This window comes from Vigna unguiculata, chromosome 7, assembly GCF_037176805.1.
Source record: "Vigna unguiculata cultivar grain cowpea cultivar isolate G323 ecotype 2 chromosome 7, ASM3717680v1, whole genome shotgun sequence".
Lineage (NCBI taxonomy): Eukaryota > Viridiplantae > Streptophyta > Magnoliopsida > Fabales > Fabaceae > Vigna > Vigna unguiculata.
The window spans coordinates 7,931,487-7,951,249 of record NC_140798.1 but is presented as its reverse complement, the minus strand read 5'-3'; the positions used below and the strand labels follow the sequence as shown (position 1 = coordinate 7,951,249).

General features: G+C 31.5%; 1 protein-coding gene across 1 annotated transcript; it reads left to right on the top strand.

The window, feature by feature from the left end:
- The first annotated feature begins 3,325 nt into the window (after window positions 1–3,325).
- On the top strand, window positions 3,326–7,518 carry LOC114189729 (AT-hook motif nuclear-localized protein 7-like). Its single transcript, XM_028078389.2, has 6 exons — window positions 3,326–3,995; window positions 4,750–4,817; window positions 4,965–5,096; window positions 6,308–6,469; window positions 6,799–7,128; window positions 7,219–7,518. The coding sequence occupies exons 1-5, from the start codon at window positions 3,551–3,553 to the stop codon at window positions 7,123–7,125; spliced, it is 1,134 nt and encodes a 377-aa protein (XP_027934190.1). The 5' UTR covers window positions 3,326–3,550; the 3' UTR covers window positions 7,126–7,128; window positions 7,219–7,518.
- Window positions 7,519–19,763: the final 12,245 nt, after the last annotated feature.

Here is a 19,763-nt window from a genome sequence, read left to right as displayed (position 1 = left end):
CTTTACATTATTTCAACAATTATATTAAAATGCATACACTCCAATTCTAACGCCTATATCATTTCAACAATCACATTTTTCACATCTAAACAACTATTCAAATTAGATACTAAAATAAACTCTCTTCACCTTTTTATAGTTTGTTTACTACCTAAACTTCCTTTATATATTTCTAGAAACTCAATTGTACTTTGACAAACTTAAATTCCTATATCAATCACTCTTAACTAAACAAATGAGTATTGTTTGGAACTCAACCTTTTATGACTAAATAATCAAGTAGTGTTTGGAACACAACCACTCCTAGCTAAAAATCCTAGACATAAGAAGATGTGATCAAACAATTATAAGGTTGCTCCCTCAAAGAAGTATAACATCCTAAGACGAATACAATGAGTTTCACTCTTTAAGTTTGCTAAAACCCTATAGTGTTTTATGAACAAGCTAGATTTACAAGACATTTACTTAAACCATTCATAGGATTATTTGTGCAAAAATGTTTTCATGCAAAATTATTGGTTCATCAAATGTTACTCTTATTTATAAAAAAAAGTTTGGAGATATATGTTCTTAATCCTTCTCTAGTTGTTGAGACACTAGGAGGAAGAAGTTCTTTGTTCCTAAAATATGTCTGTCATTGTAGACATTTAGAGTTACATTAAGCGTTTTTCATGAAATATTTAATGCAAACTTCTACTTGAAGAAAGATCATGATACTCAACATATCTTATCACTAGGTCAAATGTCTTTTAACTCTTCTTGAGAAAATTCAAGATTGTACAAGGTTAATGGACTATACATATGTGATAGTATATCCTTTATAAGAAGTTGTTGACAAAAAATAACTTTCACAAACTCTTCATGAGATCTTCTAATATTGACATTTATTATGAGATCCTTTTGGTTGTCAGACTTAAGAAACATTCTCTATAAAACATAATATATGCATTTATAAGTTAGGAAAATATTATGATATACTAAAGACACAAACTTATGAGCCATCTTACGTGTGAACTTATCACACAAAAATAGAAGTGCAAGGTGTGTTGTAGCATATTTTGTCTTTAAATGAAGAACTTGCATCTATTTGAGTTTTAATACTAAAATGTTTTCATGTCTTTAATACTTTTGTTGTAAACGCACTTAATCAAAATTACATATAGTATAACTAGGACCCTTGATTTTTTATCTAACAAAACATCGTCTTCCAATCATAAGAATTTCATAAAAATAAGAGAAGAAGGAATTTAAAATATTAGTAGGAACTAAATACTCACTTTTATAAAAAACATTTTCAACTTCTAATCCTTAAATCGCTATCTCTTTTGGATTATATTTTGTCAGCAAAAACTTCTTACTTATATTTTAATCTAAAAGAAAAGTTTAGAAAGAATTAAATTTTAATAAATAAAATTTGTACTAAAAATATCTTTAACTATGTTTAAACCTTTATTTTAAATTTATTTAAAGTTTATCTTTTATTAAAATTCAAGCTCGAACATAAACATATAGCTATTTTTTCCATTCCATTAATTATCTTCTTTCACAAGTTTCAATTTTTTTATCTTTTTCATTTTTCTTTTTTTCACAAGTAATTTTAGAGAAAATAAATAAAATATTACGGGTATAATTAATATAAAAAAATAAATTAACTTTAGTATGTTAAATGTTTAATCATATATTTTTGTGTTCTTTTATTGTTTATGTAAAAAAAAAAATGAGAAGTTGTAAATATTAGTGGATTTTATTTGTTGGCCTTTAATCTTTCAGAAAACTTTAAGTGGGAAAGAGGTAATTTATTTTTACCCGTCGATCCTTTTTTTTTTTCTCTTCCTTGTCTTTATTTTTCATGTATTTTGCAAAAATATTGAAGAAGAGTAATTTGGTGTCTAACAAATATAAAAATAAAATAAAATTTAAGTTAGTATGTTTTAAATTGTTTACTTTTTAAAAAGACCCTAGATTACAAGATAAATGAATAACTTTTTTTTTTGTCACTTTTTATTCATATTTCTCATTTAACGGATTTTATTTTTGTCGTTGCTTCTTCAATTGTCTTCCTCTTTTCACGGATAACGTCAAAGAAAAGTAATAAAATATTAAATGTATAACTAATATTAAAAAGCTTTTTTTTTCCAAACTTTGTATTTTACATCATTAATCATAGGAACCGTTTCGACTTCATTTATGCCAAAACATGATGACAAGCTGTAAATAAATCTTATTGGCTTTACATTAATTTTCTATGCTTTAATTTTTAGAGGAATCTAAATAAATAATGAAATAAAACACATGCTTTACTTTTACATATTTGTTCTTATTTATCTTTCCCTTTTACTCTTTAAATTTATTTTTCCTTTTCTCTTTTACGGATTTCGCACAAACTTCTAAAAATTTAGCGTTCAATAATATCTAATTAATACTAAACGTCATATAATTTAAGTATATATTCCTAAAAAACCCTAAATGAGAAGATAAATGAATAACTTTGTTGTCACTTCTTTATTCATCGTCCTCCTTTTACGGTTTCAAATTTTTTTTTTGTAGCATCTTATTTTTGTTTCCCTCTTTTCACGCGTTTCACAATTAACGTTAAAGTAAAGTAAGAAAACATTAAATGCATAATTAATATTAAAAAGAGATTATCAACTTTAATATTTAAAATGTTTAGTTCTAAAAGCTATTTCTTCTCTAGTTTCTGTCGAAATGTGTAAATCTTCAAGGATTTTACATTATTATTTTAATAATGAAGGATACCTTGTTGAGTCTCTTATATCGCTCCTTTTTTACTTTTCAAACTTATTAATCCTTTTTTTTTCTTTCACGTGTTTTACACGTAATATTAAAAGAAAATATATAATTCAACGTTCAATGTTTAATTATTGATAAAGGAATTACACTTAACTGTATTCACATTTTTTGAAAAACCATCGATAACAAGTAAACTCTGAATACCTAATTTGTTTTATCGTCTTTTTCTCTTTTACGGATTTTAATATATATTTCTTTTTCGCCTTTTGTTCTTTTTTACGCATGTAACCGTAACATTGAAGGAAAGCAAGAAAATAGTATTAAATGTGTAATAAACATGAAAAATGAGAAATAAATTTTAATTATGAAAAAAAAACTGGACCTAAAAGTCCTTAGGGCGGTTAAGGGGGGCATTTTGGGTATAAGACATTTATATGTGGTGATTATCCTCATAGATTACAAGAGCCTTGGCACATTTTAATATTTAAACCTAACTTTATGCAAATTAAAATATTATAATGCAGAGTGGAGTCCCGACAAGAAAATAGCAGTTTCCCATCTCAGCCTCATTCTCCTCCATTAATGCCAAAGCACAGAGACAGAGAGAAGAGAGAGAAAGAGAGAGAGAGTAACTGAGTTGAGTTGTATTCAAGTATTCACAATTTCTACCTCTAAAGATTAAAAAGAGAAAAAGCCTACACCCTCTCTGTTCCTTCTACTTCTGGCGCCATTTGCAGACTCTTCCTTGTTCAAACTCCATACTTTTTCTGCTTCCATTTCTGGAAATACGAACACCCTCATGGAAGCAGCACTCAGCAACAGCACCATTTCTGCAGGGTCAGCTCCACCACCGTCTGGGGTGTCTCAGCCAATGAACATGAATGTTAACATGAACATGAACGTGGGAAACAGCGAAGGAACAACAGCAGCAGCACCTGCGCCAGCGCCAGCACCAGCGTCAACACCAACAACGATGGTTCCTGCAGTGCCAGCTGCAACGACGACAACAACATTGGTAGCAACAACACCGGGGAGCACTGGGGGGCAAGGGAGTTTTGACTTGTTTGGGAAGAAGAAGAGAGGGAGGCCGAGAAAGTATGATGCAGATGGGAACCTGAGGGTGAGTGCAACCCCGACACCAGCTCCACCGGGTTTCACTTTGTCCACACCTTCTGAGTTCTCTAACAAAAGGGGCCGTGGCAAACACACAGCTTTTGGCAACTACCAACTCTTTTCTTCTTTTGGTGAGTAGTGGTACGGTACAACGTTGTTTTGTTTCTCTCAGGTGTTGTGATGTTGCTGCTGCTGAGTGCTGACCTCACTCATTGTACTATGTCGTCCCCAAGTTGACTTACCCGCCAACCAAAAAATCCCTGTTCCTAGCTCAACCTTTTTTTCTTTTCCCTACCTTCATTTTCTTACCGGCATACCTAAATCATGAATCTCAATTAATCTTACCCTTTTGTCCATGGTTGTTGTAGCTCCACTGTCTTGGGTTTTGTCCCGGATTTCATTCTTTATTTTTGTTTTTCTTTTGTTCTGGGTTCTTTGGGTTGGGATCGAGATTTGAGCCTAATTCGTTAAAGGGTCCCTTGATTGATGCAAACGACGAGTTTTCTTTTTATTTGTTTCTTTCTGGTAACGTCTAAGGGACCGTGAATCTGTCACAAAAATGTGAACTTTCCTTTTTGTGGTTAGTAATCTAAGGTTGGTGTGTACATTCATTTGATTTCCATGGCTAGAAAAAAATGTTCTTTTACCGCTTAACGACTGGATCCACTGGTTCCAGCCTCTTTCAGTATGATTACTTGTCTTGAATTCGAGTTTGTCAATACGAAAGAGAGTTTTATCTGCCTTGAGCAAGATTATTGTTTTCTGGTACCCAAAAAAACTGTTCTTTTCTGGGTTCATTCACCTGGCTTCTAGTTTTGGAGATGAAAATTATTATACCACATACGGCTAATGTGTGGATTGGTTTTGTGTCCGTGATTCTTGAAGGTGAGGTGTTTGCAAACACAGCTGCTGGTGATTTCATACCGCATGTGGTGACTGTTTACACTGGAGAGGTAATGCAGAAGCCAGTGTGCGTTGTTGTCTTTTTGCAGATTTATGTAATGATGCATCATTTGGCTCTAGTTTTGTTGAGCAATTTTGACAGATCCTTTTTGGTTTGGCGATTTGGATAAGGATCTTGTTACTTTACTACTTTGCAGGATGTTGCTGGAAAGATCTTGTCATTTGCTCAGAAGGGTCCAAGAGGAATTTGTATTCTCTCTGCCAATGGAGCTATCTCAAATGTCACCATACGCCAACCTGGTTCTTCTGGTGGCATATTGACTTACGAGGCATGGTCTCTTAGATCTAAATGTTTTTTATACTAAAAATTATTTTATCTAATTTTCTTTTCCTGCAAAGGTTTTGAGTGTTTTTCCAATTCCATGATACCAAGCTTTCTTTGATTGAATTTGATTCATATCTGAAATAATTTCACGGGGTAGCTTATTTATGTGTTCTGCCAATATAGAATATTGATGCCATATAGGGCAGCATTGGGTGCATTTATGTCAGGTGATCTCTGTTTGTCTCTTCTTGTTTGTGGGGTTGGACAAGTTATCTGCCTTGTGTATTGGATATATGCTCAAAATTGGTGTGTTGGGTGTATGCTAAAGAATTGGTTTATCCTTTCATTTCATCAGTTCCCGTGTCAGATCTAACACTGGAAATGGGAAATAAGTTAATTATTAAGATGCTAAAATAAAGCATATAAGAGACATAATCCAGTAGCTAGAGAAGATAGACACACGCTTCTAGCTGTGTCTTCTTTCGTAAAGTGTTGTAATCATTTTAAATCTAGTGAAACATTTCAACTAATATCCAAGTCATAATTTTGTTTGCTATCTTAATCTGCAAGCTGAATTTCAGTTATTGGGGTGATATAAGCCTAGATTGGCTAAACTTATACAAACACTGACTTATATGGTAAAAAATAGGTGGTCAAATGAATAAATATATCGTTAGAGTTAAGATCAGTGTATTTATATCAGTTTTTTTTTATGAAGAAGGGAAATGAGAGGGTTCTCTCAAGAAAATTTTGTGATTTATTTTACCTTGTTTTCTTCTGTGGGTACTTTTTGAAAAGTATATCTGAACTAAGTCATAATTTTCTAACAAAAGTACTATGATAAGCTACTGAACTAGTGTTGCTATGGTCTTGAGTATTGCAATATGATGATAAGTGACAACTAGAATGTTATAGACTTCATGTTGAGCCTTCCTTGTCGTGCAACCGAGAAATGCATAGATTTAGTACACGATGATGATGTGAATCATTTATGTGATGCATTATTAATCTGCAAATGCACATCTTTAAACCAGATATTTAAACATCAACACATTAACGTGGTAGTCTGTCTGAGGTCAATGTCACCTAGGACCTGTCATTTTCTGCTGTTTTGCATTTTCTCTTGTTGTGAGCATAACCATTTTGGCATGCATGCAACCATGCTTATTTGTTTTTGGAAATTGTTCAATAATTGAGTCCAGCATTTACTTTCAGGGTCGATTTGAGATTTTATCTTTGTCTGGATCATTCACTGTTGCTGACAACAGTGGCATGAAAAGTCGAACTGGTGGATTGAGTGTCTCACTTGCTGGCCCTGATGGTCGAGTGATCGGAGGTGGTGTTGCTGGACTTTTAACAGCTGCTGGTCCCATCCAAGTATGCTATTTTCTTTACTTCTTTCTAGAACATTTCACATGCTTTTGAAGAATACTTTTGTATGTCAAATACTCAAATGTAGTAGTACTCTACAAGAACTGAATCTCAAGTTTTAACCTCAGTTTTTATTCTACACACACACCAAAATGATCCTAAACTGGTTTGTTCTGACTGTTATGAACTGTAACCACTGTAATGAGATTGAAATTGTAACTAGCATAACCAACCACTGTGATGAGGCTTCTACATTTTGGTCACTCTGAAGAGTTGTTCATTATTTTATGACTTATTCACATGTTTGTATTGGAATTTTTTTGTAATGGTTGCAGATTGTAGTAGGAAGCTTCACGCAAAATGCGCACAAGAGCCAAAAGAAGAAATACCAACGTGAACAACAGACAGTGGTGTCCCCTACTTCAGCTGTTCCAGAAACTGTGACATTTGCTAGACCTATCTCACAAGCAAATGCTGAAGGTGAAAACTTTTTGATGCCCATGTCTCAGATACCAGATCAAACCCAGAGAGAATCTGTGAGTGTTTCAAGTGACAAACAGAACCTAGATGCTACACTTGATGCTGCTACTTGGAATGGTTCTGAGGAATATTCAGACCAGAGGACATCCCCAGACATCAACATATCTTTGCCTGATGAATAGAAGGTTATGGTGCTGTTTTGTCTTATAATCTTTCATCACATTCAGGTCAATAATCTTTCATCACATTGTATAACCTTCTTGTTTTGTTTTCAGGTGATGCAGAGGCTGACATGGTAACAACTGAATGAAAACTAACATGGAACTTTGTCGTGACAACTACTAGGTTATATATGACATTATGTACAGTTGTCAGAAATTAGAAAGGATTATTGAGGCCTCATTATTTTTTCATTACAGTTTCTGTTGAACTCTTACAAGTTTTTCTTCTTTTCTTCTTGAGAGGATCTCAAAGACTTCTTAGGCTATTTATTATGTTGGGATTGTTTCGATAAAGATTATTTGTAATTTTTAAGTTTTGCTCATTGGGGAAACTTCTAAGAGTTTTTCACATTACCATGGATCCAAAAACTACATACAAAAAAGAAAAAAACAATTTCTGATACCTTCCTTAACACTGATATAAACCATAGGAATTCAATTTACATAAGGTTATTTTAGTTTTTAAGTGACATAGCCCGCTTTTTCCTCGTTTCTGTTCAAAATTCAATAGATTATAAACAATAGTAGATTTCATAATGTTTTTCTATTCTTTCACTTTTTTCTTTTCTAAATAACAGAGAATACGTAATATTCTATTTTCGGTCACTTGTTATATGACTTTACACCTTTTGTATCTCAAACTTATTTATCTTCCATTCCTCATGTATCTTAAAATTAACACTAAAAAGTAGGATGATATGAAAGTGATTCAACAACATTAAGAAGAAAAAAATTGTTAGATCATTAAAACTCAAAATAGAGTACAGTTCTTTGACGTAAGTCTTACTACTTTTTTATGTTTGATTGATTGTGACATCATGTATTAGATTAAACGTTCGTAATTGTTTGCATATATTTATAATGTTAAATTAATTTAAAGATATTTAAGTGTTTTTTTTCAAAAATTATTTTTTTTAACAAATAAATGAGAAAGAGAGAACAGATTTCATTTTAGGTGTTTTATTAGAGGAATGGTGTGTTTATTGTTCATAATTTGAATCAGAATTCATCAATAATTAAATTACAACTATCAACTATTTATTTTTTAATGTAAATAATCACATTGTCGACAAGAAATTCATATTTACGGTGAATTTTCATTTATCACTTTTAAAAAATAATATATTCTTTTTATTATTAATCAATATACCTATTTTTTCTTTTTTAAAAAAATAAGGTTAAAAAATAATTTATCATAATATAATAAAAAATTCATAGACATAATTACTAAACGAAAAATCTTTAATAATCTAATCAAAATTAAAAATTGGTTAGAAAAAACACATAGTACATTACTTTCTCTTCTATATTCATTAAAAAAATGAATATACAAAGGCTCATAAGATAAAAAACACTAACTATTAAACTAATCTTTCACTATCAAGTAAGACAAGAGAGAGTTAACTTTTTTTGTTCAAGAAGGGAAGAGAACATATAAGAAATGAGAGCAAATATAGTTAGTTTGTGTCTAACTTCTTTTTTTCTTCAACAACAAAAAGAAAATAGGTGAGAGTTGGAGATGAGTACAATTTGTAGGAAACTCAACAAACAATAAGAAAGAAAATAAAAAAATATTTTAATAAATATTTTTATTCTTCATTATATTTAATTTTATGTTTTATTATTTATAAATATTAAATGTTGTGCTTTATAAAAAAAGAATAAATAAGTAATTTAATTTTCATCAATTCTCAATATATACTACATATAATTTAAAAAATTCAAAAAAAAAATCTAATATATATAGAGAGGGCTACACAAATATGGTTAACACCAAATTGGTGATCAAAATGAACTTAAACACTAAACCTCATCCATGATCATATAAACTATCTACAATCTTTAAGTGAGCAAGGAATGTGAGTTGAAGGAGGATAATAAATTAGAGATTGTATTCTCCATTAGGAAGTATGAAGACAAATTACTTTATGATGTAGTTCCTATCGATGTATGGAGGTTAGTCATATGTTGCTTGGAAAACAACAATTAAAAAAAAAAACTCATCATGATGTCACACTATTGATGAAAAACTAATCTTATGTAGAGTCGTTTTTAACAAATTCCACCTAGTGATTGATAAAAATGAAAATGTGGAAGGGATTAAAGATGAAACGACTCTATATACCTTGACTAGTGTCAAAATCAAGAGAAATTGATGAATAAAGGAAGATCCGTTACTTTAAATTGGAAACTCGAAGATAAGGACCAAGAGCTCTAATGAGAACTTGGTGATATTTTTCACTTTAAGAAAATGGTTCAAAATTCATAATGAACAAATTTTGTGTACATGAGTCTAGAAAAAGCATACATACTAAGGATCATTGTACTCGAGGGTTCATACACTATTAAGACCCATTCAACAAGCCTCTTAAAAACTATAGTCTAGAAAGTCTTTAATTACCAAAAAACATAAGCACATGCAAAGCCCAATAAAACCCAGTACAAACAAATAAAAAAAACAATTTCAGGAAAGGGCGAAAACAAAAAATTACATATAAATACAAAAGTTATATTCTAGCTCTAAGCCTAATCTACAATTCTTAAGAAGGTCTTATCCATAATGTCATCAACTTCATAGAGAATACTGTTCATGTTCAATTAGTAAACTAAGACTTTGTTCACTTTAGAAGATGAATCTGGGACAGAGGGAAAGGAAGAGTTGTAGTGGATTAGAGGGTGAATTGTGTGTTGTTTTTTTAAAGGAATTTGAGGGTAAAAGTGAGTAGATTTAGAGGTAAAGTTTGGTTGAGGATTTGTGAGTAATTTGAATGATGTGATAGATAAAAAATAAATTTTAATAGATTAAATGTAAGATTACAAATTTGTCCTTATAGTTAAAATTGAAATATTATTATTAATATTAATATCATTAATAATAAAATTATTATTATTATTATTTTTATTATTATTATTATTATTATAAATTATTATAATTTTAAAAGAAAATTTTTGGTGTAAGTGAGTAATTTTTATATGAAAAAAAAATAATGTTAGAAATATATGTTAAGTTATTCCTCTCTCTATAACCCTTTCTCTTTTTCTCTCCTAATTAATTCCTCCACCATAAAATATCCCAACATAGAGGGTAATTATGTAAAATAAAAATCCACAATCTTCTCCTTGGAGCGTGGATAAGTGAATGGTGGGATCCTGCATATCCATCCTCGCCAATTTCTTTCAATAAGAGAAAATGAACCCAATGTTCCCTCGCTCTCCCATCTCCTTGCACAAAAAATCCATCAAAGTGAAAAGACCCTAAATGATAATGTACAAATCTTGTATATGTCAAAAGACAATATTTCTCTTTAGTGAACAACCCTATGATCTACTGATCACGACTCATATAATCTTTTTATGTTATTTATGAGTGATTGTTAGGGAAAGAATACTCAGTTATTATATTAGAGTATTTGTTGTTATAAGAATATTTGGTTAAGCCAAAAGTAACTTATTGAAAGAATACTTAATTAAGTCAGGAGTGACTTATTGGAATAATACTTCATAAGTCAAAAGAGACTTTCTAAAACAATACTTGTTTAAACCAGAAGTAGCCCGTTGAAATAATACCTAAATAGGATCAGCCATGAGTAGTTGCAAGCTTAAAGAATACCTAAACGAGGTCAACTAGAAGTGGCTACAAGTCGAAACAACCCTCATACACGATCAACCAAGAGTGACTGCGATCATAAAATATATTCAAGAGATTGACAAAGAGTGACTATGATTCTAAACAATACTCAAGAGATATGAGTGCCTACGATCCTAAGAAAATACTTGTTTTGTACTTGACAATGTTATTCTACTTAGTGAAATTCAATCAATTGATTGAAAATTGATTGTAGTTTGGGTTTTCAGACGAACCAGTATAAAAATATCTTGGGTATTTCTTCTTCTCCTTGTTTGTTTGCATTGTATTTTATTATTATTTGCACTAACTTGGGAAGAAGAGTTATTGTGAGAATACATGTCTAAAATGCTTTAAACAGGTAAATTAGTTAAGTTAAAGAGTTGTGTTTTTTACCCTTTATTGTACATAAAAGCTACTAATTGATCACCTATCAAAAAAAACTATTCTTTAAGTATTCATCATCAGAAGATATTAATGAAAATATTTAAAAAGTAATTAAAACACAATTTAAATCTCTCTTCTTGTATTTTTCCTATTTTCCACACACGCAAATATTAATTAAATCATTTTAAAGTTTTAAACACATGCATTCACCTAACTACCTCAATGTGTCAGTTTCAAGAACATGTGATGGTTGTAACTTTCTTAAATGACTCCATCAAGGGTGAATGTCCAAGCACTTGAAAAGGAACTTGAATACTTTACTTTTCTTCTATTTCAATTTATAAAGAGTATCCAAACTCCAACCTATAACTGACAATTTATTCATTGTACAATTAACACTTGAATATTGAATACAAATAGATTTATGAGCATATTTGAGTGTCATGAGAGTATGAAAATCTTGTTCATTGATTTTTATCTTAAAGAGCTTTTTCAAGTGACAAATCACCATTGCAATTATTTTCGGAATTCATTCTAAAGGTGGTTTTTTCTCTTCCTTTTTCTTACCATAACCTATTTCGTAATTTCTATTGTGACTTATTCTTATTGAATTTTGGTCAATGCCACAAGCTTCCTTGAGCCATCTTTAGAGTTTGGTTTCTCAAGTCCTTCTTGAGTTGGTAAATCCTATAACTTTGTTCTAAGGAACACATCACCTGACTTCCAAACACATAATAAAGGATAACGATCATGGTCGTCCGAGAAATCATATAGTGAGAATTCTCACAAGGTGTGGGTAACTTCATAGAATGAAGAATACAAAGGTTTTGTACTTCTCACAATGAACAATTCACACTCAAGCTTATGACTTTATTTCTCTTTTATGCCTTTTTTTATAGGTTTCTAGTTGAGCTCTTTAAATCCTTGGTTAAAAAAAGTATAGACTTAAAGAATAGGATTGTTTTTTTGGTGTAATCTGCAACTTGATAACGTGATCATAAATCCTCTTGTATGATTTGGCTTCATTTTGTCTTAGATTTATGTCTAAACCTAGGAAGAAGGTTGCACTTCTTTTGTTAGGCTTCATGTACAAATAAGGTAATGTTGCATAAGTATATGCAATAATAATATTCAATCAAAGCCATATTCATGTTCACTTATAATAAAGTCTTTTCATGTAGAAATAATATTTTTTCATTACAAATTTTCAATGCAAGCATTTATTACTAAAGATTAATCAAACTATTAGGTCATCTTGCTTGAACAAGATGACCATTAAAAGGTTTGGTGATGCTACAAATTCATAGAACTCATATATAGGGCTCATCACATGAAACAATAAAATATTCGTTTATATTTGTTATCATCAAAAATTTATTTTCTAAGAGATAGTTTAATGGTTCTACTCCATTATGTTCTAGAACATCCTTCGATTGACATGTCTATGAAATTTGTTTTAGGTTCACCTTAATCCAAAAGGGGAAGGGGTTCACTTTTTATGGTTATTATAGATTTTCAGAGTTGAATCATTTTATACCTTACAAGAAAGTAAATAATACATGTCACATTGCTAACTCATGTTTCAAGGATATGGTAAGATTGCATTAATTGCCTAGAGTATTGTAAGTGATTGAGATTCTAAATTTCGTAGTTGGTTTTGTTGGACGTGGAGGGTGGGGCGGGTAATATTGGAACTAAATAGTTTTTTTCAACAACCTATCATTCTCAAATAGATGACCAAACTAAGGTGGTAAATAAATCTGTTTTACTAATTATGGAGTTATAATTAAGAAAAAAACTTAGGACAAGGGAAGATAGTTTATCATATGTTGAATTTTCTTATAAGAGGGTTATATAACGTCTTAACCATTTTTAACCTTTAGAAATTGTTAATGGTTTTAAAATTCCGACTCTGTTGAATTTTTTTCCTTGTTTAACACTTCTCAATTTAAAGATATTTGCAGGCATGTGAAAGCAAAATATATCAAGAATATGTGAACCTTGGAAGATTTGAATGATTATGATCAACTAAATAAGGTGTGAAAAAAGAAAACTCCATGGAAGCACTTGAAATTGTTATGAAAGCATAATCCATGTAGGGACTAGTGTGAAAAGCAAGAAAAACAATAAGGAAACAAGAAATTAAAAAAAAAATGAAATTGAAAATGGACAAAGGATTAGAAAATGGTTATAACACACCACCTTTATGATGAATCCCAAAGGATAAGTACAAGAATATTTCCCACTTGAAAAAAATTCTCAAGATAAGAACCAAAGCAAGAGTAAAGAACTTTCAAATATTACTCACAAAGGAAAAATTTTATTCAATATTCAAAAGTGATTTTACAATGAGGCTTTACGCTCCTTATATAGAAAATACCATGATTAAAATTCCTAAGTAAATCATAAGACTAAGTATATTCAACTATTCCTAGTTAGAACCAAATACTAAAAACCACATTAGATATTAATAATGCTAAAAACCCTAATAAAATGAAAATATAAGTTATAATGATTCAAATATTTAAGTCTCAATTTAGCCAAAGAAAAAGAGAACACCCTCATACAAAGATTATATGATCAAACTAGATTAAGTCATTACTAGACTATATAATGATCAGAAACTATCTAGGACACATCAAGTATAAACTATGATTATTTATATGTGTTATCTAAAGTGTATTCATGAGTTAAAGCAAGTCTCATAAAAAATAAAATTGAGAAAGAACAGATGAAATAAGTCTACTAAGCTAAAGAAACTAACTAGATATATAAAGCAAAAAGCCTAACCATCCATTGTATACGTCAAAAGATGCTACCTTTTTAGTGAGCTAAAATCATAATTTGTTTATCACTCAAACCTTGTGTGTCTATATGCTAGGAGTGACTTGTCAAAAGAATACTTAGTTAAGTCTAAAGTGACTTGTTGAAATAATACTTAAACATGGTCATCAGGAGCAATTGGGAGTCTTTTGATCTTTGTTTTTGTTGTTTTTTTTTTTAATTTGGTCCTTATTTTTGTTTTTATTCAATTAGATCATAATTTTCGTCATTTTTTTTAAGTTGGTTCTTTTTGCTATTTAACGTCTATGAACAGTACACACCACGTGTTAGTTACTGGTATTTTTAATTTTTTTAATTTTTTTAATTAAAAAAAATATATCTACATGTCACGTCAGTATCGTAACACGTGTCAATGTCGATGATTACTATTTTTAAAATAGTTTCAACATATCAAGTTTTCACATAAACCCATTCAAACATATAACAAGCAAATATAATGGGGTTTCAAACTTCTTTGAAAGTTCATTATGATTGATTATAACAAGGATATATAATCTTCATTCACAAATAGTACCAATTATAGTGTAAAGAATCGATGAAATAGAATTCATACTTTATAATTTAGTTTGTTATGAATATCAAAGCGAAAAGGATAAAACAAGAAAAAGAAAAAGAAAATTTTTTTGGTCTTCATCTCTTTCTTCATATCTTGAAGTTGTGCTACCCTTAAAGAGATATCATCCCTTAAAGAGGAGTTATAACAAAGATCAATCACCGGGGAGATGCCCGCTTTAATCAAATCTTTTTTGATTAGTAGATTTTTAATAATTTTAAATGAGTTTTTTTTTCTTTTAAATTTAGGATATGTGATAACCCTTTTATTTCAGTCTCTTTCTTCCCCTCATTCCAACACTGAACTCTCCACTCTCTCTACTTCACCATCATCCCCTACACTGCTACCTTCACACTTAACCAAATTTCTTCTGCTTCTGAATCAGATGCTAGAGAAGTGACCTCGACAAATCCTCAAGCTACCTCCATCTCTAGCCTTTCTTCCTCCAGGTAAGCTCCAATTTCGTTTTGAGGTCCAATTCCAGATTTCATCAAGAAATCTTGCTTCTATTCTGAGTCTAACTGAGTGTTCCTCCCTCATCCATGTCGGAATGATGGAATTGCTAGGTTAAATTAAAAGAATTCTGCCCTTCCTCTCTACGTTGCTCTCATCCAAGGCGTTCTCCATTAACTAGGTAAGGGAAGCTGACTTTTAGCTCAATTTTCGTAGGAGATGTGTTCTTGAGTGGTAGAATTGTTTGTTCTGTGTTTAATTGGTGCTTGGACCTGTTTGTGTGTGATTTTTGAGTATGGGATGATTCTGGGCGAGGATGCATGTGTAGAACAGATGAGGAATCCTGGTATTTTTGCCTAGGCGAGCAGCTCTCGCCTGAGCGAAAATACCAGAGGATCACCTCTGCTACTGCACGAAATCTCGCCTAGGCGAGTTGGAGTCGCCTGAGCGAGATAACTTCTCGTCTAGGCGAGCCAGTTTGGCCTGAGCGAGAGTTCGCCTAGGATTTTATTTTTGCCACTGTAAGGGGTCTCGCCCAAGCGAGAGTAGCCCGCCTAAGCGAGACAACCTATCTAGCTTAGGCGAGACTCTCTAGCCTAAGCGAGATTCCCTGCAGAAGTTTGTTCCTTTCATTGTTTTTGACTAATTGATGTTGTACTACTTGCATGAATCTGATAATGGCTGGTTCTGTATGTAATTCTTATGCATGATAGTCAATGTGATGGAATTGAGTGTGAAATTGGTATGATTAAGAACATGTTGGAGATAGGGTTTCAAGGGGAATCCTAAGGAGTGTGGTTTTAATGAATGTAAGGGCATGAAGACTCAAATTGGTGGCATCCTGACGCTCCTAGTAACCATTAAGACTCAAGTAGAGTATGATGGATTACGTCGGGGGGAGTAGCAGGAGGTCCTGGTCTATGATTCCGATCCATCATAGAGGTGATGGGATTTACCTTGAGAGTGGTTGGGTGAATACCTCTTGTGCCTAAAACTCTGCAGAGTTTAGGAACCATCTCAAGTGCAAGTCACCAAGAGCTCCAATGCCACTTACATAATCCGGATATCGAGTCTAGAATGATGTGTGGTGTTGTGGTCAGGATTAATCTGATGATTTAATCGATTGTGTAATAAAATTCTGTTTTCTGTCTTAGTATGAAAATTGCATGATTTGCTCTTTGTTCAAGTTAGCTTACCCTTCTAGTTTCTATTGTGTTCTATGTGTCTCCTACTTTTGCTATGATCGTCCTTATTGAATGGCGTGAGCAGATAAAAATGCAGGCAAAGATACACCCTTCCTAGACAGGCGTTGAATGGGTTTATAGGACGTTTTTCCAGCAGTAGTAGTTACATGTTCCTATAGTAGATGCTTAGGGTGTTTTGTAACCCTTTGTTTAGTGTAGGCGGTATGTATGGTTATTTTGAGGATGACTGTATTATATTATACTGGCCTACGTCATCATTGCTTCTGAACTATTAAAACTTAAATGTTTTGTTTAATAGTTTAAAAACTATGAAAACGGGATGTTACAGGATAAGTTTGTTTATGATTTCCAATTCAGAAAGTATTATTTATAGTCTTTGTAATTCGAGAAATAATTATTTTAATTCAATATGATATTAAATATTTTACTTTTATGATTAATAATTATAAGTTGTTTATATGATATTTTACTTCAGTATTTTATCATCAAATACTTAAAAACACTTTTTTTGTCTTTCAAATTAATAGTTTTGACAATGTCTAGGTATAAGGTGTATGAACGCATAGTTTAAAACAAATTTATTTTTAAATTAAAAGGAACAAAAAAAATAACAATTTAAAATTTGAAGTAACGAAGCAAATTGAAGATTAAAAAAATATTAAAGCATGTTCAACAAGCGAAAATCCATACGGAAACTCGTGTGTATATATATATATATATATATATATATATATATATATATATATATATATATATATATATATATATATATATATATATATATATATATATATATATATATATATATATATATATATATATATATATATATATATATATATATATATATATATATATATATATATATATATATATATATATATATATATATATATATATATATATATATATATATACACGGATAATTTCATTACCTTCACGAGCAAGATCACGTCCTTCATTTCGAGTCTTCACACAGGCTTCAAGAGCTACTCGATTAGCTACAGCACCTGGTGCATTTCCCCAAGGGTGTCCTAAAGTTCCTCCGCCAAATTGAAGTACAGAATCATCTCCAAAGATTTCGGTCAGAGCAGACATATGCCAAATGTGAATACCTTCCGAAGCAACAGGCAGAACACCTGGTAGAGAAACCCAATCCTGAGTGAAATAAATACCACGACTTCGATCTTTTTCAACAAAATCATCACGCAGTAAGTCAACAAAACCTAAAGTGATATCTCTTTCCCCTTCAAGTTTACCTACTACGGTACCGGAGTGAACATGATCTCCACCAGACAAACGTAATGCTTTAGCTAATACACGAAAGTGCATACCATGATTCTTTTGTATGTCGATAACTGCATGCATTGCACGATGTATATGAAGAAGTAGACCATTCTCTCGGCAATAATGAGCCAAGCTAGTATTTGCAGTGAATCCCCCTGTTAAATAATCATGCATTACGATAGGAACGCCTAATTCTCTGGCAAATACAGCTCTTTTCATCATTTCTTCGCATGTACCCGCAGTTGCATTCAAGTAATGCCCTTTGATTTCACCTGTTTCAGCCTGTGATTTAAAAATCGCTTCAGCACAAAATAAGAAACGGTCTCTCCAACGCATAAATGGTTGGGAATTCACATTTTCATCATCTTTGGTAAAATCAAGTCCCCCACGAAGACATTCATAAACAACTCTACCATAATTCTTAGCGGATAACCCCAATTTAGGTTTAATAGTACATCCTAATAGGGGACGACCATACTTGTTCAATTTATCTCTCTCAACTTGGATGCCGTGAGGCGGACCTTGGAAAGTTTTAATATAAGCGGTTGGGATTCGCAAATCCTCCAGACGTAGAGCACGCAGTGTCTTGAACCCAAATACATTACCGACAATAGAAGTAAACATGTTAGTAACAGAACCTTCTTCAAAAAGGTCTAAAGGATAAGCTACGTAAGCAATATATTGATTTTCTTCCCCAGCAACAGGTTTGATGTGATAGCACCTGCTTCTTCAGGTGGAACTCCAGGTTGAGGAGTTACTCGAAATGCTGCCAAGATATCAATATCTTTGGTTTCATACTCAGGAGTATAATAATTCAATTTATAATCTTTAACACCAGCTTTGAACCCAACACTTGCTTTAGTCTCTGTTTGTGGTGACATAAATCCCTCCCTACAACTCTTGAATTAAGAATTCTTGAAACAATAAGGTCTACTCGATATGACTTAGGAGTTAATGAAATCTTTTACAAAAATCAACTACTATTATCAATTAATCCCAAAGGTTCGTTATGTTATTATTAAATTAAACGATGGTATTTGATTTGTCAAATACATCATTATTGTATACTCTTTTCTATGTATGGCGCAACCCAATCTTTTTTTTTTTCAATTTGATCTTATTTTTGAATTTTGAAATCGAAAGATCTAATCTAAATAATAATAATAATTTATTCTTAATCTTGACAGTGATATATGTTGTCTATGTAAATCCTAGATGTAAAAATAGGCAGCTTTCTCCCTGGAAAATAAAAAAAGAGGTCAAAAAATAGGGAAACAGAGGGTAAGTCTAAAAAATTGTCTACTGAGGAAATACGAAAGCCAATGATACAAAAAATGAATTCTAAATTAAGGTACAGGTTCGAATTCCATACAGAATATAAATGATATTTTCTAGAATGATAGAAAAAAAGAAAAGACTTTCGAAAGATTTTATCCAATTGAAATTTTCAAAATAACTGCAGTAAGCTTAAGAATTCAATAATTGAATTTGAATAAGTAAGTAAACAGTTAAAGAGGATTGATGGAATAGTACCAAAAAAATGGAGTACTAACTCCCATTTCTTATTTCTTTTTGAATTAACCGATCAACTTGCTTTCTTATTGAACATTTCTTTTTTATTTAAAAACTTTTTTGAAAAAAAAAATTGGCTTTTGATATGCGAATAAATCCTCCTACTTCCGGTCCTGAAGTTTCTTCGATTGAAAAAAAAAATCTAGGACATATTGACCAAATAATTGGTTCGGTACTAGATGTAGCCTTTCCCCTGGGGAAGATGCCTAATATTTACAATGCTCTGGTAGTTAAGGGTCGAGATACTGTTGGTCAACAAATTAATGTGACTTGTGAAGTACAACAATTATTAGGAAATAATCGAGTTAGGGCTGTAGCTATGAGTGCTACAGATGGTCTAATGAGAGGAATGGAAGTTATTGACACAGGAACTCCCCTAAGTGTTCTAGTAGGCGAAGCAACTCTAGGACGAATTTTCAACGTGCTTGGAGAGCCGATTGATAATTTAGGTCCTGTAGATACTCGTACAACATCTCCCATTCATAGATTTGCGCCTACCTTTATACAATTAGATACAAAATTATCTATTTTTGAAACAGGAATAAAAGTAGTAGATCTTTTAGCTCCTTATCGTCGTGGAGGAAAAATAGGACTTTTCGGTGGAGCTGGAGTGGGTAAAATAGTACTTATTATGGAATTGATCAATAACATTGCCAAAGCTCATGGAGGTGTA